The 25,246-nt window shown below is 52.7% G+C and overlaps 1 protein-coding gene across 3 annotated transcripts in view; it reads left to right on the top strand.

The window, feature by feature from the left end:
* Sipa1l3 (signal induced proliferation associated 1 like 3) overlaps nt 1-25,246 on the top strand; it is a 206,208-nt gene that overhangs the window by 177,740 nt on the left and 3,222 nt on the right. For all 3 annotated transcript variants that reach the window (XM_041653354.1, XM_041653355.1, XM_041653357.1), the window contains exons 16-21: nt 3,534-3,731; nt 14,743-14,908; nt 15,593-15,836; nt 18,521-18,664; nt 22,721-22,856; nt 24,400-24,481. In XM_041653354.1, coding sequence (XP_041509288.1) covers nt 3,534-3,731; nt 14,743-14,908; nt 15,593-15,836; nt 18,521-18,664; nt 22,721-22,856; nt 24,400-24,481 — 970 coding nt within the window. The remainder of the gene's footprint in view (nt 1-3,533; nt 3,732-14,742; nt 14,909-15,592; nt 15,837-18,520; nt 18,665-22,720; nt 22,857-24,399; nt 24,482-25,246) is intronic.

The raw sequence follows: 25,246 nt of genomic DNA, 5'->3' as shown, positions 1-25,246 counted from the left end.
AGCCAGGAGCCGTGGCTACTCTGGATGGAGTGGGAGCAGCTGGAGAAGCCCGTTCCTCTGACCAGCCAGGCCCAGCTCTCTTAGACATTGTTCTAGATGCTTTGGTGCTCTAGGGAACAGAGTCCAGTCCCCCTTTGTGGGGCTGACATTCTACTGCAGAGAGGAAACAGATGGACAGACAACAACCAAGTGATACACAGATGGCGACCAAGGCTGAGGAGAGAAACGAAGAGGCAGGCAGCGTCTTGATTTGTCATAGAAACAAGGCTCCTGGCAGCCAGACAGCAAATGTCAGGACCTAACTGGCCTGTTTTGCAGTACTCTGAGAATATCAGGTGACCAAAGAGGGTAGGACAGATAGCCAAAGAAAGTATGGCAGGAGGTCAGATTGGCACAGGGGCAGGAGCCCTGCTCTAGCAGATTCAGTACTGTGGTCGGCTACTAAGATTTGATCCTGGGGGGCATAGGAGCCATAGAAGATGACTGGGCCCATAATGTGATGGGGGGGGTGGATAGGTAGATATTTTGTTTTTGTTTTAATATCACTCTGGCTGCAGGCCTGTAATCCCAGTATTCAGGCAGAGATAAGAGGATCGTGAGCTGGAGACCAACCTGAGCTACACAGTGAGACTCAGTCTTTAATTTTAAAGGAAGGGCCCCCCAGTCTTCTGAGAGAAGCAGGCTGTTTAAGGGAAGGGAAAATAGAGGACAGAATTTGAAAGCTGTCCGGAAGAGCTGGGCCTGGCCACACCCAGAGAGGCCCCACCTACTTCCCTGGCCCACACCACCTGTAGCTACTTGTGCAGGTCCAGAACCTCAGCAACTTCACAAACATTACCCTGTCCCACCCCAGACACTCGTCATGGGAGCCCAACTGCCAAGCCCCTGCCGAGTGCTGGCGCCTGTCACAGGCACCTGAATGGCCCAGCAAGCCCAGACGCATGACTACCTGGTCCCAGAGCAGTGCATATGCCAAAATCTTTTGGTTTCCAAAGCAATTTGTCAGTGAGAGCTAGGGGCTCAGAGACTCGGCTCCACGTGGAGCTGACGCAGCTGGGCGTTCCCAGCAGGCAGGAAGCACGTGGCTTTGCCTCCCGGGCTGTGCCAGCAGTCTCCCGATCTGTCTGGGGATCCATCTCGGGCACAGCCCTCAAAGGTAATCCGGGGGTCTGCTGGGGCCCGCCCTGCCTGTGTCAGGATCTGCTCAGGGAGCCACAGCCAGCAAAGGGAAAAACAGTTTGTTTTGAGAGTGCCCAACAGGGGTCTGTGGGCAGAGGGACAACTCAGAGGCCCTGGGGTAGAAACACTCCTGAGTATTTGAAGAACAGCACTGTGTAACTTCTACAGATAAGACAGGCAAGTGGAGAAACTGAGGACACAGGAGATGGAGTGGGGCCTGTGGGAGACTGCTTGTCTGCATGAGCTGAAACCACAGAGTTCTGGAGTGTCGTACATTCCCATAGGGAGGACGCGGAAGGCAGGTAGCCCTAGAAGAGACAGTGGTGGCAATCCTGGCGGGTGGCACATGGTGGAGGTGGCAAACAGTGAAGGGCATAGGATCCAGATGAAGTCCTCACCCCAGATCCTTTCTGTTTCACTCCTGAAGAGGCTCCAGGGTGGGTGTGGCCACTCTTAAGATCCTGCCAGAGAATCACAGAATATAATCGTTTCAGACTCTCAGGTCGTGGCAAACGGGCATGGGAGGTGGGGGCGGATTCCACAGGTAAGCCAAGTGGCGAGCAGCCTGACCCCCTGGACTGTGAGGGCATGTTGTTACTGCCTGACCGCCTTACGCTGGGTGTGACCAAGTCTTAGCTCCACCACTTTTTACCATGTGAATTCTTTCAGGCCCTTGGTCCTATCCATGGATGGGATAATAACGGGAGCCCAGGCTGTAATCCTAGCACTCAGGAGGTAGAGGCAAGAGAATCAGGAAGTCAGAGTCATCCTCAACTACACAGCAAGTTGGAGACCAGCCTGGGCTACATGAGACCCTGTCTCTAAAAATTTAATGATAACAATAACAGAGCTGGGATCCAAGGTCATGAGAACAAAATGAGGCTATGAACTTACAGGACTTAGCACAGGGCTCCATCCATAGCTGGGTTATCTGTTTATTATGTCCTTATCCTGACGATGATCATCTCGAGAGCACAGAAGGAAGCACGCGTCCATCCCATACGTACTATGGGCAGGTTATTTAGGCTCTCTGAACGTCAGTGTCCCCACCTGAAGTACGACGGTGACTCCTGCACCCGGGAGTGTTGGTGCTGTGTGAGGCATTGTGTGGGGAGGTTTAAATCCAGGCCTAACTGTGCCCAAGACTTTGCGGTCAGCCGTGTCACTGCACCCAGGCCACCACCACTCTTTTCCCAAAGACAGGGCAGCAGCTCTCCACCTTGAACCGTATGTGCTTGGGACCACCCACCAACCCCGTCAGAGTCTGCATGGAGCAGTAACACTGTACAGACTCACAAAGCCTGAGACTAAAGCAGGGGGCAACAGTGCACCACCTCCCCACACCCATTCTGTATTAGCCGAAGCAGGGGCTCGGCGCCCTGCTTCATGCACCTGCAGTTCAGGGACACCACTGGTAGCTCATTTCTCAGGAGAAAGCAGATTCACTCATGGGAAGGGACAAAGGCAGTGTGCACGTGGAAGCAGGCTTGCAGCCTTGCTCGTCTGGAAGCAAAGTCCAGCTCTTCATCCACAGGTCTACACAAATACCATATTGAAGGAAAGGCCTACAGTGACTGCCTCAGCCTCTAAGGTGTCAGACGGCCACTTCCTTTGTATTTGGAGCTGTCTGTATATGGTTGGATTTCACTTTCTGCCTCCATACATACCCATCTTTACCACTGTAGAACTAGCAGCTCCTGTACCCTGCTCCAGAGCGTTTTCTTCTAACATGTCCAGTCCAGTTCATTGAAATGCGCTTTTTGGTTGGTTGGTTGGTTGGTTGGTTGGTTGGTTTTTCAAGACAGAGTTTCTCTGTGTAACAGTCCTGGCTGTCTTGGAACTCACTCTGTAGACAAGGTTGGCCTCAAACTCACAGAGATCCCCCTGCCTCTGCCTCCCAAATCCTGGGATTAAAGGCATGTGCCACCACTGCCCAGTGTGAATGTGTGTTTATGTGGCGTGCATGTACATGGAGAGGCCAAAGGTTGACCTGACAGCAAGTGTCTTTCTTAATCACTCTGCCGTGTATAAATGAAGACCTGGTCTCTCACTTGAACCCAGAGCTCCCTGGTTCCAGCCTGTCCCTACAGCTTGCTAGGATTACAGGCCACACCCACCCAGCATTTATGTCGGTACTGGAGATGCAGACTCCACTCCCGCTCTTGTGCAGCAAGTGCTTTGCCCACAGGGCCATGCCCCAGCCCCTTCTCCGTCTCCTGTGGACAGGCTGACCTGAGTGCTGGGACTGCACAGGTGCACCACCATACTCAACTGTTGCTGGCATTTGCTTCAGCAGCCATGGATTCGTGTCCCCCTTGTGTAAGTGACTCTTTTCTTTGTCTTTGCTTTTGCAGTGACATGGGCTCCAGGGCTGGCTACCCGGCTCAGGTTTACAAAACAGCCAGTGCAGAGACTCCCCGGCCCTTCCAGCTCTCCACGTCCGTCCCTAAGTCTTTCTTCTCCAAGCAACCAGCACACAACAAGCATCCAACTGGATGGAAGAGAACAGACGAGCCCCCACCACGGCCACTCCCCTTCACTGACACTAAGAAGTAAGTGCCACTGAGAGACCACTGGGGCATCTCTGGGACGGGAAAATGTGACTCACTGTATTCCACACCTGAGTTTTCAATTATGAACAAGACAGGTGACAAAGACCCCAGTTCTTAGGGAACTGACATTCAGCTGGGAATAGTAAGCATGGCAGATAAGAAACTCGTGTTGAATACGGCAGCGTGCTGCTGTGGTCTCGGCACTCCTGTCCCTGTTTCCCATTCCTGGGTCAAGTGCTAGGAGTTAGAGAGATGCTGCAGCATCCAGCTTTCCACGTAGGCTCCGGAGATTGAACGCAGCTCATGTGGCTTATATGGCGAGTACTTCACACCCACTGAGCCATCTCCTTGGCTGTTGTTTGTTTGCTTGCTCACTTTTTAATTTTTTCATTTATTTGTGTGTGAGTTTATGTGCATATATGTGTGTGAAGGCCAGGAAAACAGGTCAGGCATCCCTCTCTGTCACTCTCTGCCTTTTACTGCGAGGCAGGATCTCTCCCTGAACCTTGGTCTCCCACTTTCTCTGTTGGACTAGACTCTAGCAAGGTCCTGTGAGCCCCCTCAGAGGTGTGGTTGCAGGAATGGGCAGAATGCCTGGCTTGTACACAGCTGAGATCTGAACTTCATGATTGTACGGCAAGCACTTCTTAACTGCTGAGAGCTATCTCTTCAGCTCCATACAGAGTGAAAGAAAGAGGAAGTGGGCTGTGAAGCTAAGAAAGGGCTTTGGTGCCTGGCGGTGGTGGCACGTGCCTTTAATCCCAGCTGTCGGGAGACAGAGGCAGGCGAATCTCTGTGAGTTCGAGGCCAGCCTAGTCTACAGAGCAAGTTCCAGGACAGGCTCCAAAGCTACACAAAGAAACCCTGACTCAAAAAACCAAAAAAATTTAAAGAAAAGGGGGAGCTTTGGTGCCAGGTGGGAGTGGTACACACTTTTAATCCCAGCACTCAAGAGGCAGAGACAGGCAGATCTCATGAGTTCAAGGACAGCCTGGCCTACAGAGCGAGTTCCAGGACAGCCAGGACTACACAGAGAAACACTGTCTCAAAAAACAAACAAATAAACAGAAAAGATTATTGATGAGCTTTATTTATTCACATACTGAAGAGAGGCGCACATGTGCAGGTCAGAAGACCCCTTCAGGAGGCAGTTTTCTCCTCCCTCTGTGGATTTCAGGGATCAAACTTAAGTCCTCCCTTTGGCACAAGCCCCTCCCCACTGAGCCATCTTGCCGGCCTCTTCTAATTGCATTCATTTACTGAAAGCTTGCGACATCTCCATGAGGACATGATATTCTCCCCATTTAATAGATAAGGCAACTGGGGCTCAAGGTTCAATGCTATCTGGAGATGGCCCTTGCATCAGAATCCACATAGCCAAGCCCAAAGGTCCTCTCTGTTGGCGGGGGAGCTTCTACCATCCTCCATCTCTTCTTCCCAACGCCTTTCTTCCTGTCCTCGATGGAGCTGTTTAAATCTGTGGATGACATAGAGCTTGGGGGGAAAGAGGCACCAGGAGACAGAAGACGGTCCCTGGAGGTGTCGACGGGCTCTGAAAATTCAGTTCACAAGTGTCACTGACAGCCAGAGGGAACTCTGAAAATTAGAATCTGGCCATTGCTCCCCTTCTTACTTATTCCAGCCACCTGCCCCAGGATTAATGTTGGAGGCTCGGGGTCACTGGGCACGCTCTGTATCAAGCTCTTATGAACCACGTTCCTTGGACGGACTCCGGTCCAGTCCTGCCTGATCTGCCCCACACCTCCACCCTTCACTCTGCCCCAGCTACACTGACCTGTTGCTGGGCCTCAGATTCAGTGCATGCTGACCCCACCCCAGGGCCTTTGCGCTGCCTCTTCCCATGGCCTGGAATATTCTCCTTCGAGAGAGTCTAAGCTAATGCCACCTCCAGACAGGCCTTTGCCAGGATAGGGGAGTCCCTACTGTCAGTGTGTGTCTCTTCACTTTGTTTTTTTGTTGTTTTTTTTTTTGGTTTTTTGAGACAGGGTTTCTCTGTGGTTTCGAAGCCTGTCCTGGAACTAGCTCTTGTAGACCAGGCTGGTCTCGAACTCACAGAGATCCACCTGCCTCTGCCTCCCAAGTGCTGGGATTCAAGGCATGCGCCACCACCGCCCGGCCCTTCACTTTGTTCTACTTCTCATTTTTCCCACTGGAAGTCACGGACCACTTGTGTTCCCCCTGGCACACACTGGGGTAGCTTGGTCAGTAAATGTACTAGAATGGATCTCGTTTGATTCTATAACCCCATTAAGCAAGAGCCAATCCTTCCCCTCCCCCCCACACACACACACTTTTTGTTCAGGTGGGAAGTTAAGCCCTGCAGAACCCACATGCTCCTCAGTGTCCTGCGGCTCCATTGCTGTCCTCTTCACTTTCCCTCCCTCTGCCTGCAGCGCCCACTTCCTCATCTTCTGTTCTATGGGGATCTGCAGGCCCGTCCCAGAGAGGGACACAAACTTACACTGTAGATGTGGCTGTCTCACAGTCCTGGAGGGGGCGGGGTCTCCACTGGCTGTCTCACAGTCCTGGAGGTCGGGGGGGTCTCCACTGACTGTCTCACAGTCCTGGAGGTGGGGGGTCTCCACTGACTGTCTCACACATAGTTCTGGAGGGGGTGGCAGGGTCTCCCACTAGTGGCCATGAGGGAGAGATGGTCTGTTCTAGGGCCTTCTCTAGAATCCCGCGCTAGGCTAGCTTACTCTGGCCTTTCCTGGCCTGAGGAGCTGCTTTCCTTCCCAGTACGCAATCCGTCTTCATTGGGTCGCTTCCTCTGGTGATCTCTGTAGCCACCTTTCCCCAGTCTTATCAGATTCGCATCCATCCTGTTAGTTTCATTTCAGCCTGATTACCTGCCCAAAGGCCCTGCTTCTAGGTGAGGTCACATTCACATTGAGTTTTTTTTCCCTACCCAGTACTTTGTACATACTAGGCAAGTGCTCTCTCCGTGATCTGGATCACACACACACACACACACACACACACACACCTCTTTCCCCTGATGCTGGCAGTGGAACCCAGGGCCTTGTTAACACTAGACAAGTGTCCTATTCGCTGAACTCCTTGCCTAGCCTTTGGTTTTTTGAGGCAGAAATTTGTCCTGTCTCTGTCTAGATGTGCACCACCGAATCTCACTAGATATATTTGATAAAACCACAACATAAAAGATTTGTTTATTTTCATTTTATGAGTACGGGTGTTTTGCATATTATAGTATGTGTACCATATGTATGCCTGGTGCCCATGGAGAGTAGAAGAGGGTGTTGGATCCCCTAAACTGGAATCAGAGGAAGTTCTGAACCACCACATGGGTGCGGGGAACTGAATCTGGGTTCTCTGGAAGAGCAGCAAGTGTTCTTATCACTGAGCCATCTGTCCAGACCTGACTTGATGCTTCTGACTGTACCTTCCCATTTTATAAAGTTTCTGGGGAGCATATTTTATTTTCCGGTGCTTAAACCCAGGGCCTCGTGCCTTCTAAGCAAGGTTTCTCTGCTGAGTTGCAGCTCAGCTGTGGAGTTTTGAACTTAGACTTTCTCATAGCATCTCCAGATCGTGACCTTGTCACTTACAGGGACTCTTGACTCATCCAACCCAGTTTTTCAGAAAGCACTATATTTGACTCCTTGAGTTTAGACACAGTCACTGAAATACGATGCTGTTGCTAGGGGGTCAGGCTCAATGTAGAAATCTTGCCTTGCCTGTGCAAGGGTTCTAAGCCTAGCATGCCAATAAAAACCAAAAATCTCACCAGGTATGGTGGCACACCTCCCAGAGCAGAGAATCAGTCCCCCAGCCTGGACTACTTTGTCATGGTCCTTTTCATCCATCAGCCTTGGAGTTTCCCTCCACAAGGTCACCAGGGTCCTTACCATGCCTACTCAATGTCTCCGCCTCCCTCTTCATCAGCCCTGGTCATGGGTATCTGACAATCTCATCAGGCCTTGTCTAAAGCTGAATGTCCCACTAGTGAGTGTCCCACAAGGACCAGCACACGAGTGTGGCCTGTGAGCCAGGCTTTGCTGCCCAGCCCTAGACCCTCCTGACCACCCCACAGGAGGAGCCCATTTTCCGAAGGCACCATTAGTGCCTCACCCAAGGTCCCCAATTAGATGAGGCACAGCAAATTCAGGACCCAAACCAGTGGCCTCTCGTCTCCCAGACTCAGGCAGCGGGACCCACGTTTGAGATGGTGTGAGGTAGGAAAGGCAGGTCATGTGCAGCAGAGGACCGAGCATCTGCCACCACAGGGCGCCATGCTGGCCCTGGCCAACAGCTCTGCATCAGCGATGATCAGGCAAGCCTCGTTTGCTCGCTTTGTCAATGATCTCTCAAGTGAGTGGCTTCCCTTCACTCAGCCTCCAGAGGGATGGTAAGGGATGGGTGTCCACCATTGACTGCTCACCTCAGGGTCCATCTCTTTAAATTGGAGTGGGCTAATTTCTACTAAGGAAGCTGCGAGGGCTTTTGAGGTCATCCCAAGTCTGCAAGCAGAGAGCTAGTTGGTAAAGGATATGCCAGGCTGGGGCAGCCACACTGTGCCAGAGGCATGGGGGCAGGGCATGCAGCCTTCCCTCCTTGCTGCCTTCACCTTAAAGACTGACCTAGCTGGAAGGCTGGCACTACCCCACAGGTAACCATGCTTGGACCTCTCTGGAGTGCACATGCACCGCTTCCCCAGCAACATGACATAGCATGTTATTAAGACATGTAGTTTTTAAGGGCCAGTGACCCTTGTCTGAGAATTAGGCACAGGAGGCCCTTAGACCAGCTTCTGCTGACACCATGGGGCCTGAGATGTCGTCAGGAAGACAAGGCCCCAGTCACAGCTAAGGATCCAGGCATGAACATCCACGAAGAGGGACAATCCCCTGACTCAGGACCTGGGAGAATGAGCGAGTTCTCGGGAGGTAGAGTCCACCACAGCTGCAGCTGCAGGTGCAGTTCCACGGGTCACAGGACTGACGTCCACGCTCCACACCACTTTGTTTTGGCCTCCCAGACAATCAGTGCCTTTTCCGGGGAAGTAACTATGACTACCTGAGGAATGCACACAGTTAGGCATACAGTGCCCAGGCACGGCTTCCAGTGGTTGACCCTAGCTTCCAGGTTCCCTTCTTCCTCAGGTTCAGCAACCCCCGACTCCAGCTCAACGCCACCAAGAAAAGAACCATAGGAGCCTCTCCTTGGGCACCAATTACCCACAAACAGTTAGAGCTGTCCACACATTGAACTCTGCTTGACTCATGAACAGGTCACTGTGTGGTTCAGGGCAGCTAACAGGCATGCCTTCCACAGGTGTCTTCAGTTTCCTGAGCCTCAGTTTCCCCCAGAGACAAGATTGAAGACAATAATGCCTCTGCCACAGAAGTGGTATGAGGGTTCAGTGGGCTGTGGGTGCTGGCTTCCAGTGGTTGACCCTAGCTTCCAGGTTCCCTTCTTCCTCAGGCTCAGCAACCCCCGACTCCAGCTCAACACCACCAAGAAAAGAACCATAGGAGCCTATCCTTGGGCACCAATTACCCACAAACAGTTAGAGCTGTCCATACCTTTTCCCATTGGCTGCTGCCAGCCATGTTGGCAGAACCCTCAGCCCTGCCAGGCTGACAACCATACTAATTAGCTTAATTAACCTGGTCCCGAGGGAGCCGCCCCGTTTGGAGGCCAGAGCACCACACTGGCTGGGGTGGCTCACAGCCATGCCCGACTCACTGCTTGCCTGCACTTCATCCTGTCTGTCACAGGAAGAAACTGCCGCTGCTCGAGTCCTGTGTGCACAGCTTCCTTTTTCTTCTATCTTTAGTTTTTAAAATTAGTACTATATTAGTTTTGCCAGCATATGTGTTTGCACCACATGTGCACTGTGCCTGTAGAGGCCAGAAAGGACGTCAGATCCCCTGGGACTGTAGTTACAGATGTTTTTAAGGCTCCATGTGGGTCCTGGGAATCTAACTGGAGTCCTGGAAGAGCAACCAGAGCTCTTAATCACTGAGCCATCCCTCCAGCCCCAGAGCTTACTTTGTGGTTGTTCTTCTTCTGATGGAATTAAACCACAGCATGGCAAAATCTGAGTGTAGATAGCGTGGACAAATCAGCGTTATGTCTAGGAGTGTTGGACAGACCTGTAGATTTCCTTTGGAGAAAATTAAATACTGCAGAAGGTTTAAGGTTTGGGTTTCGATTCTGTTATTGTTGTTACGGTTTTGTTTTACTTGAGAGAGCTGTTAGGTTGTGTGTTGCTGGTTTAAGTGTGTGCATGTCCCGCCCCCACGTTCACATGCTTGCTCTAGTGCAAACACACGTGGACATGTGCATGCCACAACAGGAGGTCAGGGGACAACTTTGAGGAGTAGGTTCTCACCTTCCACTGTGGACTCCAGGGATGGCACTCAGACTGTCAGTCTTTCATAGCAAGTACTTTACGCACTGAGGCAGAATCTCTGGCAGCTCCAGTTGGCGGAACTTGTCAGGTAGCTGAAGATGACCTTGAACACCTGACCCCACTCCTTTAGCCTCCTCGGCTAAGGTTACAGATGTGCACCACCATGCCCAGCATTATAGAAGATGGAACAGTGCACAGTAAGAGTGCACATTCCTAGCCACGGAGTCCCCTCCACAAAGGCAGCCACTGTTTGATTTCTTCTGCATCCTTCCAGACGTGTGCAGAGCATGATCCTGCACGTGTGGTTGCATGTGCATCTCGTGCTCCATTAGGAGTTACAGGTGGTCTTAAGCCATTGTGTGGGTGATGGGAACTAAACCCAGGTCCTCTGCCAGGGCAGCAAGTGCTCCTCACTGCTGAGCCGTCTCTTCAACAACCCTCTTCATTTTTCTTTTGAGGCTTTTATTACTGTTGTTTGAAATTATCACTGTACAGGGGAGTAACCTTGAACTCACAGCTGCCTCCTCAGCCTTTTGAGTGCTTGTGCCATGTGTGGGCGCTTGCTCCCTTTTGTCTCTGTCAACACCGTTATCAGCTGTACTTGTGTTTGGTTTTTGCCCTTCATGTCTTTTGGCAGTGACTTCATAGTAGGGTATAGGAAATGGCCTTGTACTTCAGAGCCATGGAATAATTTAGAGCCACCAACCCTAAGATCACTAGATTTGGACAACTATAGAGACCAGAGAACTAGGCAAAGAAGAAAGATAAGAGGTGTTGAAACCAGCCTTTTTTTAGGATGGAGATCAATGGTAGCAGGTCAACCTAGAATTCCCCAGTGAGGGGCTGGGGTGTGACTCAGTGGTAGAGTCCCTGCCTAGAATCCCCCAGTGAGGGGCTGGGGTGTGGCTCAGTGGTAGAGCCCCTGCCTAGAATCCCCCAGTGAGGGGCTGGGGTGTGGCTCAGTGGTAGAACACCTGCCTAGAATCCCCCAGTGAGGGCTGGGGGCAGGGCTCAGTGATGTATCATGGCCCTAGGTTTCATCCTCAGCTTCACCCCAAAATATATATATTTGGGGGGCTATTATTTTTTCTTTTTTTAATTCATGTTAGGCAAAAGTACTTTGCTGCTGAGCTACAGCTATAGCCCTGCTGCAGAGGATCTGCATGTTATGTTAGCTCCACAGACAGGACCCATGCACACTCTGCATTGTGTGTTCCTGCAGACCTCTTCCCTGAAGTAGAACTGTTAGGGTGGAGAAAGTGCCCGTTTAATTGTATTCCGTGGATCTTTTACACTCCCTCGAGAGGAGAAGGCTGAACATGCTCTCTCCATGGAAGCTATACTGGGGCGGACCTGCTCCCCATTATGGCAGAGGACCCTGCCTTGAGGATTCTGGGAAAAGCCAACACCCAAAGTTCGGGGAAGGGAGGCCTTCCTGCTACCTCAGAAGAACATTTGTGTGGGGTGTGCTTCATCTGTCCTCCCGCTCTCCTCAGCTCTCCTCTGCAGCCATAAGCTTTCCAGTTGCCCCGGGAATTCCTTCCCAGTAAGGACAGAGACCACGGAGAGCCCTAGACCTGCAGATGTAGTTTGGGGAGGAATATGGGCTGACAAAGCCCCACTACCCTCTCCAGCCACCTTCCTTAAAACCACAAGGGCAGCCTAAGGAACAGAAAGAAAATGCAGATTCCAAACCCCCTGTAGCCCAAGAGATCTAACTTCTGTTCTGGGTTCCAGTACCAACTAGGAAAGGCCAGGTTCCAGCAGAGTCTCAGAAGAGTCTCCTGTCTCTCCACCATGGCGTGTGACTCCCGCTCCCCAGAGGTGATGAGCAGTCCTCATACCACCCGACACTGTGTTTTGTGAACAAATCAAATGTGGGCACGTTTCACGTATCACACACAGTCCACCTGTGATACAGACATGACACCGCAGAGTCAGGCATGGTCTCATGCTGGTAACCTAGCACTCAGGAGACTGAGGCAGGAGGATACTATGTTCCAGGCCAACTTGAGCCATATAGCAAGACCCTGTCTCAAAAAAGCCAAGCAGAAGAACAAAGGAAAAGGGTGCAGGGAACTAAGGTGTAGACAGTAACAGAATACTTGCCTAGCATACATGAAGCCCTGGGTATGATCCCATCATCACAAAGAACTAACTAATTAATTTAAAATTTAGAATAAGTGCTGGGGAGATGGCTCAGTGGTTAAGAGCACTGGCTTCTTTTCCAGGGGATCCAGTACCCTCTTCAGGCCTCTGTAGGTGCCAGGCACACAAGTATGGTGCACAGACATACATGCAGGCAAAACACGCATATACATAAAACTTATATAAAAATTAAAATTAAGAATAAGTTAGGTCTGTTGGGGTGTGTACCTTTAATCCTAGTCCTAGAGACAGAGGAAGCTGGGTCTCTGCAAGTTCAAGACCAGCGTGACTACACAGCAAGTCCCAGATCATCCAGGGCTACAGAGGGACCCTGTCTCCAAAACACAGACACAGAAACAAACCTCCGTTCACACAAGTGGCTACCTTGGTTTCTGCTTGCTTAGCTGGTTCTTTTTATTTTGCTTATGTGTATATGTGTGTGTTGTGGGATGTGTGTGTGTGTGCACATGTGTGCAGGGCAGAAGAGGTCATTGGATTCCTTGGAACTGGAGTGGCAAGTGATTGTGAGCTACCTTCCATAGGTGTGGGAACCAAACTTGTGTCCCCTGGAAGAGCAGCAAGCACTCTTAACTGCTGATCTCTGCAGCCCCTTGTCTGGCTTGGTTAGATTTTAAGACAAGATCTTATGTAGCCCAGGCTGGCCACAGATTCGGTACGTAGTTAAAGATTACCCCGAACTCCTGATTCTCGCCTCCACCCCCCAAATGCCGGGACTACAGATGTGTGCTGCCACACCTGGCATTAGGCGGTACTGGAGATAGAACTTGGGGTTTAGTGCGTACTAGACAGACACTTCCAGCCAATCACACACCCAGCCCTGCTGCATAGCTTCAGAGCCCCGTACAAGGTGATGCCTCATAAAGCCTTCGCTCCTAACATTCTTTCTCCCTAGGAGTAGCAAGGACTCAAGTCAGAGCCCAGGTTTCCCCCAGCCATGTCAGTCCTAGACTAGAAGCCAGGCCACAAACAGAAGCAAGAGGAGGCCTATAAGACACAGTGACTCTCGGGCTTCTGGGTGGTTGGCTGGTGTGAAAGGAGCTGGGAGTCACAGGAGCCACTACAAACATCTGCTTCTGTCACAGGCAGCCAGGTGCTTGGCAGCAGATCCCAGAGCAGCTGGAATACTCTGGGACACTATCTTGGTCATGTTTCTATTGCTGTGAAGATACTATGACCACGGCAACTTATAAGTTTATTTGGCTGGGCGATGGTGGCGCACGCCTTTAATCCTAGCAGAGACAGGTAGATCTTTGTGAGTTCAAGGCCAGCCTAGTCTACAGGAGCTAGTTCCAGGATAGGCTCCAAAGCTACAGAGAAACCCTGTCTCGAAAAACACGAATGAATGAATGAATGAATGAGTTTCTTTAGGGCTTACAGTTTCAGAGGGCTCAGTCCCTGACATGGCAGGTGTGGTGTAAAGCAGTGCTGAGGGCTTATGTCTGGAGACACAACCACTAGGCAGGAAGACACACTTGGAGTGCTGAGACTCTTTTGAGACCTCAAGGTTTACCCCCAGTAACACAGCTCCTATCCTTTCCAGATGGTTCCATCAGCTAGGTACCAAGTATACAAGCATACGAGCGTCATTCAAACCACCACAGATGTAGTGGGGCCTGTCTGAGGTCTCACAGCAGGAGCAAGCAGGGGCAAGACTGAGCCAAGCCTGCTCTCTCCTGGGATTCCTTTCCCTACCCAAGTCCCCTGTACCCCAGTGACCCCAGAGGTAGCCTACCTCTGTATTCTGAAGAGCTGCACAAACAGAGAGAGCTATGAGTCAGCGGGGAGAGAGGAGAGTGGACCCTGTGATGTGGGGGAATCTGTTATCCCACGTGACAGGACAGGAAACCCCACCTGAGCTGCCCAAGTTCCTACAGCAGGGGCGAGGGCTTTCTGGATACCCCATCATTCTTGTTAGGGACATACCTCTCACCTGCCGACCTCTGTGAGCCCTGCCGCGCACATATCCTCCCGACATACATCCGGGCCTACCACTGGCCAACTGGCAGCTCAACCCCAGGACTCCCTGGGAGCCATCAGAAATCCATACGGTGTCTCTCAAGTCTCAGCAGTCTGTCCCTGTCTCTTCCCAGGCCTCACCTTGCTCACTCTTCCACTGTGTGGATTCTTCCCTTGATTGCCCTTCCCCCCCAGAAAAGAACTTGCAATCTCCATCCCTCCACCCAGCCTTATTTGCTTCAAAACATGCTTTTTTGTCTCACAAGGGGCCCCTTTGTTCACCTGCCTAGCATCAGTCCCCTCCCGCAGGTGGCTCTGCAGCCCTTGGAATAGGCCCTGTCAGGCAGGCTCCCAGCGCAGATGAGAGAGTGCAGAGGCAAGTGGCATAGAGGAGGCACTGTCCCTGGTGGTAGTGGTAGTCTGCTCTAGTTCAGATGGCCCTGAGAAGCACCGTCAGGTCCTCTGACTCCAGTGTTCCTGTTCCAGGCAGGTAGACACCAACGCAAAGAATGTCTTTGGTCAGCCTCGGCTGAGGGCATCCCTGCGAGACCTCCGGTCCCCACGGAAGAACTACAAGTCAACCATCGAGGACGACCTAAAGAAGCTCATTATCATGGACAACCTGGGCCCAGAGCAGGATCGGGACACAGGGGTGCGTGCCTGGTGGCCTAGGGCCCGTATGGGGGAGGTGATGCTCCCTAGCCTGTCTCCAGACTTTGGTATCTGCTGGCCCTGCTGGGGTGTGAGTGAAGGTCTCTGCTACCCACAGACAGAGCCAAGACTTAAGCCAACTGGAAAAGGCCCCAGACTCTGGGTCTCACATCTTTCTCCCAGAGCCCAAGCAGGAACCCAGCTGTTCAGAGCACAGGAACCACAAGCAGGGTGGGTTCCTGTTGCCCAAAGACAGACCAAAGCAGCAGGCACTACAGTCTCTCTGTTGCCCCTGCCTCTCCCTCATTGCCGGGCTGCAGTCCATGGGAACTAAGATAGGCCTCTAGTGGGCACACACCTATGATCCCAGTCCTCAGGAGACAGAGGTAGGAGAATCACAGGTCCCAGGCCAGCCTGGGCTACATGACTAGCTGAGACCATATCCGAAAAGAAAAGGCATGCATACCTCAGTGGTAAAGTGCTGACATAAGGCTAGAGTTGGATCAGAAGCCTTGGGCCACAGTCAGGGCTAGGGAGCCTGCCGGGGAGGGGGGGGGGGGCGAGTCTAGTGCTGTGACCGGTAAGGGTACAGGAGTGGACACTGGTAAGAACCTGCGGGGAAGCCCCTTGGACAGGGACCACAGCCCAGCATGCCCTTCCCTTGTCCCTCCTGTCTCGGCTGCAGTCCCCCCAGAAGAGCCTGCAGCGGACACTGTCAGATGAGAGCCTGTGCAGCGGGCGCCGGGAGCCCAGCTTTGCCAACCCTGCCAGCCTGGAGCCAGGCCTGCCCAGCGATGTGCTCTTCACCAGCACCTGCGCCTTCCCCTCCAGCACACTGCCCGCCCGCCGCCAGCACCAGCACCCCCACCCCCCAAGCGGGGCACCCAGCACCATTCCAGCCAATGGCAATGGCTTCCCAGAGAAGAAATGTGAGCCTGGGCATTTGGGGGCTGCAGGTCCCCCAGGGCTGGGAAGTGGGGTGCACTGCGGGTGGGAGGGACCTGGTAGTCCTATGTGGCCAGTCGTGTGAGGAAGGGAAGGGTGCACAGGAGCTCCAAGGAACCTCAAGGGACCAAACACTGGGTCACCCGAGACCAGGGAAGTCAGCTTCCCCAAGGATAGGCAGCCTCCCCGCTCCCACCAGCCTCCCTGTTCCCGCCAGCCTCCCTGGTTCACACCAACCTTCCTGTTCACACCAACCTCCCTACTCCCCACCAGCCTCCCTGCCCCCACCAGCCTCCCCTCCCACCAGCCTCCCTATTCCTGCCAGCCTCCCTGGTTCCCACCAACCTTCCTGTTCACACCAGCCCCCCTACTCCCCACCAGCCTCCCTGCCCCCACCAGCCTCCCTATTCCTGCCAGCCTCCCTGGTTCCCACCAACCTTCCTGTTCACACCAGCCTCCCTACTCCCCACCAGCCTCCCTGTTCCCACCAGCCTCCCTTTTCCCGCCAGCCTCCCTGGTTCCCACCAACCTCCCTGTTCACACCAGCCTCCCTGCTCCTCACCAGCCTCCCTGTTCCCACCAGCCTCCTACTCCCCACCAGCCCCCCTTCACCCCACCAGCCTCCCTGTTCCCCCTAAACATCCCATTTTCTGAACATTTATCTAATTACCTGACTTCCCCAAATATTCTACTTGGCGGGGGTTCCTGGGTGAGTCTTACGCACCCCTTCATTTCATGGAGCAGGTATTTATTGAATATGCCCTGCACGTGGGGCCCTGGTCCATCATCTCCTGAAAAACCCATGGTGTGGCCAGCATGCTGGCACGTCTGGAATTCTAGCACTTGCAGGTAGAAGGCTCGTGAGTTCGAGGCTGGTCTGGAATTCTAGCAAGACCTATCTCGTCTGAAAAAGAAAACATGGCACAGCAGCTAAAGCTGCATGGCTGTACTCTGAGCCTCCTCTCCTGCCTGACAAGCAGTGGATACAACCCTGCTCACTGCGGCAAAACCCATCCAGACACCCTGGAGGCTACTTGTCTGTTTGTCTGGGCATTGCTTGGTTGGTTTGAAACAGAGTCTCTCCACGTAGCCCTGGCTGACCTGGGACTTGCTCTGTAGACCAGGCTGGCCTTGAACTCAGCGATCCTCCCGCCCCTGCCCCCCAAGCCCTGGAATTAAAGGCATGCGCCACCACTGCCCTAATATGCACACTTTATTTCCTAAAATCCAGACTGTCTTGAGTTTAGATGTGTTCTGTGCCTAGGATTTCCACTTAAGGGTCCTGTCCCCACATCATCTAGACATGAAGCTCCCTGTATCTCTCCCACGTTATAGGAGGTGTGATAAAGGAAATTCTGGGGCCCTTTTAAGGGAGTCATCTCATCTCTTAAAATCTTTCTGCAGTAGCCAAGTATGGGGGAACACACCTGTGGTCCTAGTACTTAGGGGATGAAAGCAGGAAGACCCAGGGTTCAAGGTCAGCCTCGCCTATACCATGAATTTGAAACCAGCTTGGTCTAATGAAGCCTTGCTTCAAAAAAGCTAACAAAATTTGTAATCCTCCCATGGTGCCCCACTGTCCTCGCCTTGGAGTGCTGAGGCTTTTCGCCCCAGGCCCCCACAGATAGCTGTGCTCTTCTAGCCTCTTCCTGCAGGCCTTTGTCCCTGTGCTCCAGGCTGACCCTCCTGCCCACCTGACAGAGCACCCCAGCCGTCCTTGGTGCCTCCATGCTTCCTAAGTCCACCCTTGCACCCTGCCCCTGTCCTCAGCCTCGATGTCCTGCTCCTCCAGGACACACCCAGTGCACGCCAGAAGAAGCTGAGGAGTGCTGTGCACGGAGGTCCGCTCAACAGGCAGATCTGAGCTCCTTCCTCCGTCTCTGCCACGCTCTTTCCACCTGGGCCCAGCTGCCCTCCCCTCTCCCTGTCAGACCCACAGCCCTGGGTTCTCCCATCCCACTCCTGCCTGAGCACTCTGCCCTAGCCCCCGTGGGTGTCCTCCCCTCGGACTAGAAATATGCTGGCAGCCTGGGTTTGTCAGGCTTCTGCCTCCCAGACCATCTCAGAACTCCAGGGGTGCTGAGTGTGCTCCCCGAGCAAAGCCTCGGATGGGCCCTCAGCCCTGACAGGACCTGGCATGGGACTGTAAGGACATCTTCCTGTACTCCAGCATTGCTGTAGGGACAGCCAGACATCCCGTGCACACATCCCAGGGGCAGCCGCACACCTACCTCTCCAGGAGGAACCGTACACTGCAGACATCCCGTGCACACATCCCAGGGGCAGCCGCACACCCACCTCTCCAGGAGGAACCGTACAGTGCAGGTAGAGGACAAAGTCTTAGTGGTGACCACACGGCCTGCCACTTCAGACTTTCCTCCTCCTGCTCGTTCTGAAGCTCCCGGAGCACCTCGGTGTTTCTGAAACCTTGGGGACTTCTGGCTGCTGCTCCCTAGGAACTCTTTCCTCTCCAGTGCCCACCTTCCATGGCAGAGCCGTGCTCTGAGGTTGCCTCAGGAACACAGACACCCAGGGTCACGGCGCCCTTGCCCTGCTGAAGCTCTCTCTCCCTGATGCATACCTGACGTGAATAGTGTGAATATCTGTCTTTCTGTCCCTTCCACACCGTCATGGTCAGTCACCTCCCTGTCCCCACTTTCTCACATAGCCGCCCTCTCAGCCTCGGAGCTCTCACTGGCTGATGGACGGGACCGGCCCCTACGGCGGCTTGACCCTGGAATGATGCCTCTCCCAGACACGGCTACTGGCCTTGAGTGGTCTAGCCTGGTGAATGCTGCCAAGGCCTACGAAGGTAGGTGGCCTCCACCCAGCCTCCCTGATACCCAGTGCCCATCTATTCTGGGGGGATTTCTGTACCTGGGTTCCAGAGTCGCGGAGAGTGAAGCTAAATCCTTGTGTTGTCATTGACTAACATGCGACACAAACAAGTGACCCCTTCTGACCCGCACTACCTCCCCAACTGCCTGGGCTGCGCAGTGGTCGCATGCGCACCGCACATGAAGAAGTAGTGCCGTGCGTCCTTAATCGCAGCACTCAGGAGGCAGTGGCTGGCGGATCTCTGAGTCTGAGGCCAGCCTGGTCTACAAAGAGAGTTCTAGGACGGCCAGGACTACACAGAGAAACCCTGTCTCAACATCTATCCCCCCAAAAAAGGTGGCCCCAGAGCAAGCCCTCCACAAACAGTGCCCTATTGAAGGCTGCATGGTAGCCTGATCTACAAAACAAGTTCCAAGTTCCAAAACAGCCAGGAATATGTAGAGAATGTAGGGAGACCCTGTTCAAAAACAACAACAACAAGGCCTGGGTGAGCAGTCAGACTACAAACTATAGGGAATACTTTTTTTTGTTTTATTTTGTTTTTTAAGACAGGGTTTGTCTGTATAACAGCCCTGGCTGTCTTGAACTCACTCTATAGTCCAGGCTGCCTCAAACTCACAGAGATCCACCTGCCTCTGCCTCCTGAGTGTGGATTAAAGGTGTGCACCACCACCGCCCGACCAGGTGACACTTCTAAATTCAGCAAATTGAGTAAGGCCCGGAGTCCTGCCAGCCCCTGCTCTGCTGTTTGTGGGACCTCGCCCTGCCACCGACAGCTGCTAGAGCTGTGGCTGTCACATCCCCACCCCAGAACAGTAAAGACGAAAGACACACACCTTACATCAAGGGAAACCTTGCTCCTGTCCACCGACTTCTTCACCAGGGCCTCAGCCCATGTGCTCAGCTCAGACCGGATCTGTGAGTTGTGGTATAGCATACTGGTAAAATGCTTGTGTGTAAGGCCCTGGGCTGTTGTTTGGTTGGATGGTTTGCTGGGATTAAAGGTGTGTGCGACTACCACCCAGCTATAAACCCCTGGCTTTGATCCCAATGCTGAATGAGCAATGGAATGAGTGGGTTGGTTTGTTTGTTTTAGACAGGTTTCAGACAACCCAGACTGGCCTTATTCCTTCCTGTGTCCATCTACCGAGCACAGAATTCCCCAGCCTGGCCTCAGATTTGTGGTTCTCCTGCCTTAGCCTCTCCAGTGCTAGGATTGCAAGGATGTGGCCTTAACACCTGACCTGTCACAATCTTTTTAAGTTCTTTGTAATTCAGAATTCATAGCCTCTCAGCCCAGCCTAGATTGCGTCAGCACACGCCTGTGTGGACTGGGTAGACGCCATTCCTGCCAGCCTCTCTCTCTCAAGGACCATGATAGGAAAGCAGTAATGGTTTCGATTAAAGTGGGACTCACGTGGTTTTGTTTTCATTTTACTTTCTCTTTTCTATGGTACTAGAGCATCCCATGTGCTCTGCCACCTAACAGTAGCCCTAAGGGCATCAGGCTTACCTTGATGTCCCCAATACTAGGCAGTGTCAGACCAAGAATTACTTGGATCTATGACTTTTGGAGGAAGAGCAAGCAGTGGGGACTGGACCAGATCTAAAAGAAAGGAGCTCAGCTGGCCTGCTCCCAGCAGAGGAAGTACCAAATGGGTTGACAAGGAAACCAGAGCCTGCCGCCTACGCCTACGTGTGATCCCCAGCTTTGCCTGTGAGGAGCTTTGTGACAAGCCATTAACCCCTCATGCCTCAGTTCATCTATAAAATCTCTTTTCTGCCCCACAAATTGTGAGCGTTGGTTGAATCTGTACTCATTACAGTGCTTAAGAACCACTGCAGAGCAGAGATGAGCAGCAGTGGAGCAGCCTAGAATCCCCCAGTGAGGGGCTGGGGCGTGGCTCAGTGGTAGAATCCCCCAGTGAGGGGCTAGGGTGTGGCTCAGTGGTAGAGCCCCTGCCTAGAATCCCCCAGTGAGGGGCTAGGGTGTGGCTCAGTGGTAGAATCCCCCAGTGAGGGGCTGGGGTGTGGCTCAGTGGTAGAATCCCCCAGTAAGGGGCTGGGGTGTGGCTCAGTGGTAGAGCCCCTGCCTAGAATCCTCCAGTGAGGGGCTAGGGGTGTGACTCAGTGGTAGAGCTCCTTCCTAGAATAGATATATGTGATAGAAGTTTCTGTCCCACCCAATCCCACAACCATTCAGCCCCAAATAAACACACAGAGGCTTATATTAATTATAAACGGTTTGGCCTATTGTTCAGGCTTATTACTAAATACCTCTTATAACTTAAACTAACCCATAATTCTTATCTATGTTTAGCCATGTGGCTTGGTATCTTTTCTTGGTAAGGCATTCTCATCTTGCTTCCTTCGCTTCTGGATGACAACTGTGTCTCCGCCTTTCCTCTTTCTAGAATTCTTCTAGTCTGGTTGCCCCACCTATACTTCCTGCCTGGATACTGGTCTATCAGCTTTTTTTTTTTTTTTTTTTTTTTTTCCGAGACAGGATTTCTCTGTGGTTTTGGAGCCTGTCCTGGAACTAGCTCTGTAGACCAGGCTGGTCTCGAACTCACAGAGATCCGCCTGCCTCTGCCTCCTGAGTGCTGGGATTAAAGGCGTGCGCCACCACCGCCCGGCTATCAGCTTTTTATTAAACCACTATGAGTGACAAATCTTTACGGTGTACAAGAGCACTACCCACAGCGGTTATACACTTCAGCTGTGGTGTGAGCCTGGATGGCTCTTCTGCATTTCTAAGGGGTTTGGGGGATTCAGCCCCAGACCTGAGAACCAGGAAGACCACAGGAGGGCACTGGAAGTCTGTGCTCTGAGCCTGAGCTGTAAAGATCCTCTTTACAATCTTTGGCTTCTGGGCTGGAGAAATAGCTTACTAATTAGGAAAACTTGCTACTCCTACTCTGCCGGAGAATCTGAACTTGGTTCCCAGCACCCACTCTGGGTCACATCCACATGAACTCCACCTCCAAGGGGAATCTGATACTCTCCGGTTTCCACAGGCAGACACACACATAGCATTCTCTGTCTCTGTCTCTCTCTCTCTCTCTCTCTCTCTCTCTCTCTCTCACACACACACACACACACACATATATATATATAATTAAAAATAAATTTTAAAAAGAAAGAAAAGGTTGGGTGTGGTGACACACACCTTTAATCTTTAATCCCAGCACTCTGGAGGCAGAGGCAGGTGGATCTCTATGAGTTCTCTGCCAGCCTGGTCTACTGAGGGAGTTCCAGGACAGCCAGGGATGTTAAAACAGAGAAATCCTGAATTGAAAACCCAAAAATAAAATAAAACCTAAAATTAAAAAAAACAAAAAAATGAAAGAAAGACATCATTAAAACAATACAAATGGGGGCTGGGGAGCTGAGGACCCGGGTTCAGTTCCCAGTACTGATCACATGGCAGCTCACAGCTGTCTGTAACTCCTGTTCCCTCATACAGGTGGATACCTACAGGTAAAACAATACAAATAGGGGCTGGGGAGCTGGTGTAGCAGAGTACCCAGGTTCAGTTCCCAGTATTGATCACATGGCAGCTCAGAGCTGTCTGTAACTTCTGTTCCTGGGGGATCTGATGCCCTCATACAGATGGATACCTACAGGCAAAACGCCAATGTATGTAAGATAAAATAAATTTTTAAAAAAGCATAATTTTAGGAACTTGGGCTTGGTGGCACATATCTATAATTACAGCACTCAGAAGGCTGAGAAAGGAGGGTTTAAGGCCAACCTGAGCTACAGAGTGACACCCTGACTCAAGAAAGAGAAGCCAGACACGGTGGCTCATGCCTGAAATCCAAGCATCCAACAGTCTGAGAGGGGAGAATCACTCACTGAGCTTAAGGCCAGCCTGGCTACAAAATGAGACTGTGCCTCAGAGAGGGGTCAGCAGGCGGGAAATGGGTGGAGGCTGGGATTTGTTGGAGGCAGTGTCAGTCAAGGAGAAGCTGAGGCTGCCTGCCTCACCTGGAAGAACTCAGTCCCCTTCTCTCTCATTCCCTGGCAGTGCAAAGAGCCGTCTCGCTCTTCTCTCTCAATGACCCAGCCCTGAGCCCAGACATCCCTCCCGCACACAGTCCAGTCCACAGCCACCTGAGCTTGGAGCGGAGCCCACAGACTCCTAGGACCACCCCCACCTTGAGGTGAGTTTTGTGCAAACACTGGGGTTCATCACCCCATGGTGCTGCAGGCCACCCCTTTGCTCCGAGGGCAGGAGGTCCCTTTGTCCCTTGCCTAATGGCTAGAGTTGTTACACCAGCCATGCCCTGGGGATCAGCAGTGGCCAGGCAGACTCTGCCCAACCCAGGACAGCAGCTCCCTCACACTTCAGCTTTGAGCCGTGCTCCCAAACTTTCCGCAGCGCCCCCAAGCTCTCTGCCTCCCATCTCCATCTGTCTGTTGCTTGTTCCCCTCCTTGGTGGATCAGCAGTGATGCAGACTGAGCCCGGACATCTCATTTCACCCTCTGCACTGCTGGGCATGCACAGACCATCCATGGATGCTAAGGTGCAGCTGCACCCTCAGGAGGCTGTGCGAGAGGGAGGACAAGGAGACGGGGTCCACTTCGTCATCTCGCCCTAGCTCCTCCAGTTGAAAGCAATGAATCTGAGTGCTCAAGCTCAGCAGAAAGTGGAGGGCTGGCAGAGGAAGCCTTAAGGGCCATGCTGCCCACAGGGGACTCAACAGGGCACTCGCAGTATCTGCGCCAGCTGCCCACAAGGTTCTGCTTGCCACAGGCCTGCCCAGCACTTAGTGGTTCCTGGAAGCCTTTTCTGAGAAAACATTAATACATGCTTTTCTTTACACCCTAGTTGGTCGTAGACCTTGACGGTCATGAGAAACATGGAGTTACAGAGAATAGATGCTACAGTTCGAGAGACTCTGGGGACCTGTGTACCCGCAGCTCCCTAAGATGAGGACCAGGGAGGGGAGGAAAAGAGGAGGAGAGCCAGGAAGACCCAGCAGCCTGACCTCTGCAGCCCTTCTGCCAAGCCCCTCTAAGGATAAGAGCCCTAAGCATCTGTAGCCTCAGCTCTGTGCAGGGAAGTGCCACCTGCTTCCAAACTGCCAGGCTGACCTGGGGCTGGGAGACTCCTCCCAGCTAGATCCCAGGCAGCAGGTCCCAGCCCCTGCACTTGGTGGACAGCGTCCCCTGCCTCAGCCTGGGCATCATGTGATACTACTACAGGCCACAGAGGGCTGGCTTCTGTAGACCGACCACACTAGAGCAGAGTAAGCTAGGTTCCGTCGCCATTGATGGTGCTGTTGTCCATTGGCTCATGTGGACTTTTTGGGCTTGGGCTGTGCTCAGTCTGCACTGCTAACTGGACAACAGCTCGAGAGAGTTTTTTGTGTCTCATGAGTACACAGTGCAGGTTCTTCCTAAAGTTACACACCCCTTCTTGGGGGGAGATGCATAGTTCAGGACAGCCCCCACCCAGCCCTAACCTGGCCTAGTGCTTCCTCAGCCTACATCCACAGATAGCCTGGGCCCAAGGGCAGGAAGGGGCTGCCTCTAGCTTCCCCACAGAGCTGCTCCTCTGTGCCTTGTAGCCGCTGGGCTTTCAGGAAGTGAGGACTCACCAGAGACTAGAGAGCCTGTACCTCAAGTCTCCCAGCTGTGAGGAAGAACTGTCCTTAGAGGCTGGCAGGCCGCAGAACTGACCCAATCCCTTGTCTCTCCAGTGAGGAGCCACCCCTGGACCTGACAGGCAAGGTGTACCAACTGGAGGTGATGCTGAAGCAGCTGCACACAGACCTGCAGAAGGTGAGGCCTACAGTACACCTCCTGCCTGTTCCCCATGCGCCGGGCAGCACCCGTCTCCCTACAGTACACCTCCCATCTGCTCCCCATGTGCCGGGCAGCACCCGTCTCCCTACAGTATACCTCCTGCCTGTTCCCCATGTGCTGGGCAGCACCTGTCTCCCTACAGTACACCTCCCACCTGTTCCCCATGCGCCGGGCAGCACCCGTCTCCCTACAGTACACCTCCTGCCTGTTCCCCATGTGCTGGGCAGCACCTGTCTCCCTACAGTACACCTCCCACCTGCTCCCCATGCGCCGGGCAGCACCTGTCTCCCCTGCCCCCTCTGCTCTGGAGTACAGTCACAAGGAGATTGAAAAACCTAGCAAGTAGGCTGGGTGGTGGTGGCGCATGCCATTAATCCCAGCACTCGGGAGGCAGAGACAGGCAGATCTCTGTGTGAGTTTGAGGCCAGCCTGCTCTACAAGAGCGAGTTCCAGGACATCCAGGGCTGTTATACATAGAAACCCTGTCTTGAAAAACCAAAAAAGAAAAGAAAAATCTAGCAAGCATGGAGAAACATGACATGTAGCTCAATTGGTTGAGTACTTGTCCATTCCTAGCATTGCCCACACTGGGTGCTTATAATCCCAGCACTCAGGGCATGGAGGCAGGAGAATCAGAAGTTCAGGGTCATCAGCTACACAGGGAATTTTTAGTCCACCTGAATTACATGAGATCATATCTTTAAATAAAACTACAATAGTAGATGGAGCCAGATGTTGACC

Source organism: Microtus oregoni, unplaced genomic scaffold, assembly GCF_018167655.1.
Source record: "Microtus oregoni isolate MIOR12 unplaced genomic scaffold, Mior012 000006F_ref0000085, whole genome shotgun sequence".
NCBI classification, from domain to species: domain Eukaryota; kingdom Metazoa; phylum Chordata; class Mammalia; order Rodentia; family Cricetidae; genus Microtus; species Microtus oregoni.
The sequence above is the reverse complement of the archived record's forward strand: the minus strand, read 5'-3'. Positions and strand labels throughout refer to the sequence as shown.